At 43.6% G+C, this 9,003-nt stretch overlaps 1 protein-coding gene across 1 annotated transcript; it reads right to left on the bottom strand.

The window, feature by feature from the left end:
* Positions 1 to 3,329: 3,329 nt before the first annotated feature.
* LOC137361527 (probable G-protein coupled receptor 139) lies at positions 3,330 to 8,734 on the bottom strand. The gene is made up of 3 exons (XM_068026352.1): positions 8,697 to 8,734; positions 4,372 to 4,427; positions 3,330 to 4,240 (listed from the first exon to the last, which is right to left on the bottom strand). The coding sequence occupies exons 1-3, from the start codon at positions 8,732 to 8,734 to the stop codon at positions 3,330 to 3,332; spliced, it is 1,005 nt and encodes a 334-aa protein (XP_067882453.1).
* Positions 8,735 to 9,003: the final 269 nt, after the last annotated feature.

Here is a 9,003-nt window from a genome sequence, read left to right as displayed (position 1 = left end):
TCCAAACGGGTTCCCATAGCGACACCATGGAGATGCTTTTTTTTATTCATTCATGGGATGTGGGCGTTGCTGGCTCGGCCAGCATTGATTGCCCATTCCTAATTGCCCTAACAGAGTGGCTTGCTCGGCCATTTCAGAGGGCATGTAAGAGTTAATCACATTGCTGTGGGTCTGGAGTCACATATAGGCCAGACCAGGTAAGGACAGCAGATTTCCTTCCCTAAAGGACATTAGTGAACCAGATGGGTTTTTACATCAATCGACAATGGTTTCATGGCCATCATTAGACTAGCTTTTTAATTCCAGATTTATTAATTGAATTCAAATTCCACTTTCTGCTGTGGTGGGATTTGAACGCATGTCCCCAGAGGAATACCCTGGGTCTCTGGGTTACTAGTCCAGTGAAAATACCACGGCGACCCATGGAATATCTCAATGCCCCAATGTGTGACTGGATGGTGCAAGCGTTTTCTTTCCCAGACCAGTGTCGGTGAGGAGCAGAGGAGATCCAGCCGGATTGGAGTAAGGTAAAAACAAAATGAATCAACTTGAAATGAGGCTACGGATTGTTCCAGCAGGAGACGATGGAGGGAAAGTGGCTGGGGAATGGTCTCATGCTGTCTGTCATGTAAACTCCCACCCACTGTGCATTTCAACGCATCTTGGGTTTATTGGCCTTTGGAGCAGAAAGGGTCAGACTGACAGGTACAGAAATGTAAATGGATTTCTGGAGCGCATCTCCGAGCACAGAAGGAAGGAAGTCACATGTGATGTGGGAAAGTCGGTGCTGAATTACACAATAGAAGCGGAGTCAGAGCTTGAAGAAGTGAGAGACATCTCTGAGGAGAGGTATTAACAATCTGAGGGAATAAATTTGACAAACATCCAAGCCATTATATGTAAAAGTGTGGAGATATTCGAGAGAGATCAAAGAGTGCGGTACCTCTTTGCTTCAGATGGATTGCATATCCACCTACTAAAAAGATAGGGAAGAGATAACAAAGGCACGATTGTATGTTCTATAATAATCATCAGAGTCGGTAATAGTACCAGAGGACAGATGACAGCTGATGTGATTCCTGTATTTGAAACAGAAGTAGAGCAAGTTGAGGTGAGAGGGGCAGGGAGAGTGAAAGTGGGAGTGGCGTGAACAGAGAGAAAATGAGGGGAGCAGACAGAGAGAACAACAGAGAGGCGGGGGTGAGAGAAAGTGAGGGGCAAAGGGAGCGACAGAAAGTGGGAGTGGCAGGGAGAGAGAGAATGTGGGTGGATCAGGGAGAGAGAGAAAGTGAGAGGAGCAGGGAGAGAAAGAAAGTGAGAAAACCTGCTGCATATGTGTGGGTCGCTGCTGCCTCAGCACTCCAGAACTGAGCAGCAGAGTAAAGTGCAACTGTCTAGCATAGTTAATCACACACAAATTCAAATGATCATTAAATTTGAATGCAGCAATGCGCATTATAAGTGCAACACTCAACTCAACACGTTTTCCTCTGGCTTCCTGATCTCACAAACATCACTCGCCCACCCATTCAATGACTGAAGAAAACCTGCGAGTTTGTTCTAATAATCCATGCTGCATCTCACTTACCACCCCATTATGACATTTTCAATCCACTATCTTCCCGCCTTGCATCGTGGCGCTCCATATGAAGCAACCTTCATGAACAAGGTCTACCAGCAGACATCCTTTTTATCAAGGAATGTGAAACACGGGAAGTCACTAACAAGTTCCTTGTGGCAAACCCTGTCTGGCAAATGGCCGGCTTTTAACTACCACAGCGAGAGTGGTAGTTGCTCAGCACGTTCAGTCCAAGCCAGGGCCCTTGCACATCCAAACTCCACCGCTGAGGCCTCAGTACAAATAACTTCTGCTTTGTGGAAAAACACGAGCAATACTGCACATTACCAAGACCTGCACATCTACAGACTAAATGGCGGACTAATAACTTCAACATCAGAAAACGATGAGGCTATTGCTTGACTCTGGGTATTTTCATTCCATAAATAATAATAAAGTTAATTTTTTTCATTGTGCTCATTGAAGCCATTGTGCGTTTTTGGTGGAGGGAATGAATGCTGAAGGTGGTGGATGGGTTGGCAATCCAGTGGGCTGTCTGTCCTGGATGGTGTCAAGCTTCTTGAGTGTTGTTGGAGATGTACCCAACTAGGCAAGTGGGGAATACTCTATCACACTCATGACTTGTGCCTTGTAGATGGTGGACAGGTTTTGGGGAAACATGAGCTGATTTACCTGCCGCAGAATTCCTAGCCTCTGACCTGCTGTTATAGCCACAGTGGTTATGTGGCTGGTCCAGTTCCTCCTGTTTAATGGTAATTCCAGGGTGTTGGTAGTGGGGGATTCAGCGATGGTCATGCCATTGAATGTCAAGAGGTGATGCTTGGATTATCTCTCCTTAGAAATGTACATTGCCTGGCATTTGTGTGGCGCAAATGTAACTTACCACTTATTAGCCCAAGGCTGAAAAATGTACAGGTCTTACTGCAGATGGACACGGACTGCTCCAGTATCTGAGGAATCACAAATAGTGCTGAACAATGCACAATCAGCAGCAAACATCACCACTTCTGCCCTTATGATGGAGGGAAGGTCATTGATAAAGCAGCTGATTATGGTTAGGCCAAGGACACGACCCTGAGTAACCCCTGTAGTGATGTCCCGAGCCGGAGATGACTTATTTCCACACTGACCTCCCCAATCCCCACAACGCCCACATATCTGTAACATCCTCCATTGCTGCAACTCATCCTGCCTCTGTGACCTGCTCCAACCCTACATCCCACCATATCTCTATCAACACCTCAGCCTTTACAACCATCCCTAACTCTTCCGCCTTTTGAACGCTTCCAATCCTCTATATCACAGAAACCTTGCCCAGCTCCAAAATCCTCCATATCTCTGTAACCTCCAACCCCTATAACTCTCCCTATCTCCGCAACCTCCGCCAGCCCCACCAACTCTCCTGACATCTGGAAACTCTTCCGGTCTCGACAACCCTACGAGATCTCTGTGCTTATCTAATTCTTAATTCTCAAAGATCCATCGGAAAATCCACGATCTAACTCACAGGGTGGGGATGACAAGAGAAATAGAGAGAGCGAGAGATGGTCATGAGCAGACTGGGGAATGGAAGGGAAATGCACTCAAAAATGTGTTGCCAAACATATAAGAATAAACAATAAACTCACACAGGGAGATTTCCAACATCTTTTATTTTTAAGAAGCTTTTCCTTCTGAGTAGATGTGAGGAATTAAGAATGGAACCAGTGGAGCTGAGGAGAAATTCTGTCTGCTGTTTCCCCGGATGCTCTCAGTTGCTTAGTTTATTCATAAATTGAATAATTGATGTAACTGGATATTTCACCGCGATCCTGAACTGCTCCCTGAACTTGGACTGAGTCACCACATAAATAAATGTATTTGTGCAGCAGCTCAACGTCCGCAGCATATATCCAAATCTTTTGAACATATATTCAGAATCATTGTAATCCCCGGGTTCTGATCCTGTAATGATATAATATAAGAATTGTATAACATACACCAACCAGAGGAGCATGAAGCTGCCAGATATGGTGAAAAGTAAAATAACAGATTTTCTTCTACTATCCATCTCTGGATCACTGCAATTAACTCCCTTGCTCTGACCTCTCAGTCCCTTACGGATTCGACTGGCCACTAAAATGTGTCTGACTGTCAGAGCGTTGAGCAACAGAATTAAAGCGAATGGGAGCAATGGGGTTAAAAGCGTATCAAGCCAGTCAAGTCCCACCCATCCAGGATCAGTATAATAGTTTGACTTTAAAGCACAGAAGCATGGTATATTGTCGATTATCCATAAAGGTTCATATGCAAAGTGGAAGGGGATGTTTTTTACGCAAAGCAGAATCGAGGTTGTTGTTAGAACCACAACTGCAGTTTTCTCTGTGCAATATTTTGTTTTCAGCTTCTGGCAACAAATGGCCATAAATCGATCAAAGGTGAAAGCGACAGTGAACCAGACAGAAAATTCTGTGGCTGCACGAAACATGACAGCGATTACAATACATACAGGGGTGATGACCAGGAAAGATCCCAGGAAATAATAAAAAGTGATCCGCCACAGTAAGACCCCAGTGATAATGAAGAGTAGGTCCGTCATTGCCATGGCCACCAGGTATCGAGTGGTGCAGGTGGTGAGGCCACAGTTTCCCTGGGAGAGGATCACAATCGCCAGTAAATTAACTGTAAGAGAGAGAATGGAAAAGAGACTGGAAATTACTGATCAAACATTCTCTACATCTGACAAAGACAATAAGGGAACGATATTGGCCCCAAAAGCAGCTGCGATGGGTGCAACACTGATCCTAATGTACCTCTGATCCGCCAGCTTCCATATTTAATGGGGTCGGGGCAGCAGATGTGAAGGGAACTGCTCCCAGGAGGCAGGTTGGCAATTTAAATATTTTAATGATCCTGGAAGTCTTTGAATTAATCTGTTTTACGTATGTTACTCTGGCCGCCAAATTTCCCCATTTATAACCCAAGCCACGTTGAAAGACACCAGGATTGGTAATCAGAAACATCCCCCACTGTGGGATCAAGCTGGTCCCTCTATATTGGATCACACATAGAATCGCTTGACGTGCAGGATAGACCACCCCCCCCCCTGCCACCCCTCCCCCCCTCCCCACTACCACGGTTTGAAGTCCCCTCGAGATTGGAGCCCAGCACGGAATCAGATCCCACGTCCCGGGACCGGAACTTCCATCGTGTCCTGGATCAAACACTTCCCTCGTTCTATCTGGGACCACGCTCCTGCGTTGCAGACACATCCCCCGTTTGAGGATCAGAAATATCAACTCCCCCTCCCCTTGCACTTTCCCATTCGCGGATCATGCTGCACAATAGGCGACTAATCTCTGGGCGAGGTGATTGACAGCTCAACGATCATAAATCTCACCAACTGCAGAGTTGGTGTTTGGTCACCCCCTACCCCCCAAAATCATGCATTGAACCCCCGCTACCCGGGGTCGTGTTTTGGACAGCCCTGGTCCTGACGTCTGCTCCAGACTCCTCCCTGCACAACTGGAAGCCAAACCCATCAATTGGCTGATGTCACGGTGGGGAAACCCCACAGCATTAAAGAGGCAGACTGTGGAGTTAGAAATCTGGAAATCCTGTCACCACCTATCTCACACCCCTGTTGATATCCAAGCTTAAGCATTATCGTGAAAACAAAACACTAAAACAACTGTAAAGCTGATTAAATGGGAAAATACTGAAAATATTCAGCACGTTAGGCAGTATCTGTGGAGAAAGAAACAGTGTTAACGTTTCAAGTCATCGCTTTTCCCCAGAACTGGACGATACTGGAAATTGCCTAATTTTCAAACAATTATGCAGCCATTCAAAAGTGGTGTATGGGGGAAAAAAAGGGAAATGGGAAAGGTTTGTTCTTGGGTGGGGGACAGGGGTGATTCAGTGACAAAGGGATGGTGGGAAAACGTCTAGAAAAACATATGGCCAACATCTATAGTCACATGCACAAACGTGAGTTAATTAAGGAAAGCCAGCATGTATTTTTTAAAGGAAAATCATGTTCAGCTAACTTGCTAGAGTTTTTCTTAGAAGGTAACATTGACAATTGATGAAGGCAATGCTGTTGCTGTGGTGTGCATGGACTTCCCAAAGGCGTTTGATAAAATGCTGCACAAACGACCTGTCAGCAAACATGGAGCTTTTGGAATAAAAGGGACGGTAGCAACATGGATATCAAATTGGTCAAGTGACAGGAAACAAAGTGTAGTGCTCGATTGATGCTTCTCGGTCTGGAGGAAGCTTTGAATTTGTTTTTCTCAGGAATCAGTGTTGGGAGCCTTTCTTTTTATGATACATATTAATGATCTAGACTTTGGTGTACAGGGCACAATTTCAAAGTTTGCAGATGATACGGAACTTGGAAATATTGTGACCTGTGAGGAGGACAGTGTCGAACTTCAAAAGAACATAGACAAGTTGGTGGAAGTATGTAGGAATTTGGTCGGAAGAACGAGGAGAGACAATGTAGAATAAAGGGTACAATTCTAAAGCGGGTGAAAGAGCAGAGGAACCTAGCTGCATATGTGCATAAGTCTTGAAGGTGTCAGAACAGGTTGGGAGAGCATTAGGCAAACAGAAACTTGGGCTTAATTAGTAGGGGTACAGAGAACAAGAGCAAGAATGTGATGTTGAACTTGTATAAGACACTAGCTCGGCCTCAGCTGAAGTATTGCCTCCAGTTCTGGGCGCACACTTGAATAAATACGTGAGGGCATTAGAGAGAGTACAGGAAACATTCACGAGAATGGTTCCAGGGATGAGGAATTTCAGTTAAGATAGATTGGAGAAGTTAGGACTGCTTTCCTTGGAAAAGAGAAGGCTGAGAGTTTATTTGATAGAGGTATTCAAGATCGTGAGGATTCTGGACAGATTAGATTTAGAGAAACTGTTTCCACTTGTGAAAGGATCGGGATTGGGAGGGCACAGATTTAAAATATTTGCGAAGAGAAGAAAATCGACATGAGGAAAAACTCTGTGAGTGTTTAAGGTCTGGAATGCGCTGCCTGACAGTGTGGTGAGGCAGGTTCAATTGAAACATTCAAAAGGGGATGAGACAGTTATATGAAAAGGAAGAATGTGCAGGTTTATGGGGAGAAGGCGGGAAATGGAACTGAGAGAGTTGTTCTTTCGGATATGAAGAGCCGTTTGGCCTCTTTCTGCGCTACAATGATTCTGTTATAAAACAATTCTTATTGAAAGATGTAACAGAAAAGAGTAAACATTTAGACAAACGTAATATGATAATGAGCAGTCAGCATTAATTCCAAATAGAAAATCCATATTACATTATTTGGATAATATCAGAAATCGGAGTTAAAACTAATGATGAAGACTTATCATACTTGGACTATCGAAAGGTCCTCTATAAGATACCACACGCAGACTCGTGAATAATCTTAGTGCAAGTAGTGTTAGGGGACAAACAACAGAATGGAGAGCAAGCTGGCTGCAGAAAGAGGCAAGAGTGGGAAGGTTCCTTACTCTGATTGGCAGGGGAGCAGCGATATTTCTCAATAATTGGCATTGGGGTAACTGTTAATCAGCAATTCCATAATCGACAGGGACTTGTGAAGCTGAAACATGAATTCAAAATGTAAAGAGACATCCACATTGATAGTACAGTTACTACAGGAGAAGAACGCAATAAATAGCTGATGACATTAATGACCTTGCACAATGGACATTTAAATGCTACAATCATACAGGGTTTTGATGAAACTTCACCAAGTGCACTCCGTTCAGTTCTGATCGCTGTACGCAAGGAAGGATTTACTTGCCTTAGAGGTAGTACAATGGACGTTCACTAGACTGATTATTTTGTGATGAAGATTGTCTAACAAAGAGATTGAGAGATTATCCACTACTCTCTGTAGCTTAAAACAATGAGAAGTGATCTCAATGAAACATATAGGATTCTCAGATTGCTTGACAGTGTAGATGAGAGGCTGGGGCATAGTCTCAGGATAAGGGCTCGGCCGTTTCATAGTGAGATAAGGAGAAACGTCATCAGTCAGAGGGCTGAGAATCTTTTAGAATTCTTTACCCAGTGACCTGTGGGTACTCAGTCATTGCTTATATTCAAGACTGGGATCCATAGATACTTGACTCAGGAAATCAGCCCTGAATTTGTTGAATGATGGACTAAGTTTGAGGTGCTTTACGGACTTCTCCAGCTTGTATTTCTTACTTTTCATTCGTATGTAATTTATCATGGATAAATAGCCTCGCATTCTAATCTGTAAGTACATTTATAAAGTCAATAAGTTCCAAAAAGTAACACTCAGCTGAACAGACTGAGGGCCTGATAATGGCAAATATAATCGACCAGTACAATTAAACTCACACAAACTGGCAACATCCTAATAACACATGGAACTCATAGTTCCTCTTCACAATTGTACAGGAAGTTTCGTCAGCTCATTCTGAGGAATGATTCACATACTACCACTCTTTTTCTGCCGATTTACTGCTTCTCCCACTCTCTCTAGTTTTGCTTCTCCATCTGTGTAATGTTTCTCTCTCTCTATCTCTCCGCAATCTCTTTCTCACCTTCTCAGTTATCATTTCCCTTCCACTTAAATCCTCGTATCCGAGCCTGCATTCTGCTCACCAGCTCCGAGTTTAATCATCCTACTCTCAGAGCCAATTCGTTCAAGGATGAATGCTGTGTGAATAGCTTCATGTTTCTCCAGATCATGCAAATCTCCACCTGTTCATCTACTCTGTTCACCTCATCTACAATGCATGGAATAAACAGAATAGAAAGCCTCTTCCAGACACACCTCAATATCATTGAAACTCCTGTAGCCAGTCTTTAAGCTAGAATGCATTCACTTCAAAGGCAGCCAACATTTGAAGATCAGGCGACTGTGCAGTAAAGTAATGTACTGTAAATTGCCAGAAATGGGAAAGTTTTCATATCCAAAGAACCAATGGGACGTTCAACTTCACTCGTGAAACAATCTTGGAGATGAAATGAAGTTATTCATGCAGAGACACAGAGACAATCGAGTCATTTCATTAATATACCAGTTCAACAGATAGCTGATGCAATCAGATCACGTACTAACATACATCTATCCCAGTTTAAGTGACTTACCTCAACTGTTGAACTCGTGTAGAAACTTCAAACAACATTTACAAACTAGTAATTCTGTGGTTTCTAGAATGTCTGGGCGGTCACTCACATCCCTTGGAAATGATAATCCAAAAAAAGCTGCTTGATTAAGATCGTGATGTACTGAATTATGGGCCTTGACTATTTTCCACATTCAGACTGGTTCAGATCGGAATGATATGTTAAGTAAAGGGGAGGAGTTGCTGCTTCACCTACCAACACTACTTGGATTTGTATTATGGAGTACACTGATAGATGACAGATTTGTCCAATTCACAGAAAACCAACA

This window comes from Heterodontus francisci, unplaced genomic scaffold (genome assembly GCF_036365525.1).
Source record: "Heterodontus francisci isolate sHetFra1 unplaced genomic scaffold, sHetFra1.hap1 HAP1_SCAFFOLD_368, whole genome shotgun sequence".
Taxonomy (NCBI): Eukaryota; Metazoa; Chordata; class Chondrichthyes; order Heterodontiformes; family Heterodontidae; genus Heterodontus; species Heterodontus francisci.
Note: the sequence above shows the minus strand (reverse complement) of the source record. Positions and strands in the feature narration are given on the sequence as shown.

What these genes read in the sequence shown, in the direction of transcription:
- LOC137361527 (XM_068026352.1), bottom strand. Translation starts at nt 8,734, where the DNA reads ATGTTGTTTGAAGTTTCTACACGAGTTCAACAGTTGAG. An exon ending in ACACGAGTTCAACAGTTGAG is followed by an intron (nt 4,428 to 8,696) that starts GTAAGTCACTTA and finishes TCCTGGGAGCAG; the next exon opens with TTCCCTTCACATCTGCTGCC. An exon ending in TGGAAGCTGGCGGATCAGAG is followed by an intron (nt 4,241 to 4,371) that starts GTACATTAGGAT and finishes TCTCTCTTACAG; the next exon opens with TTAATTTACTGGCGATTGTG.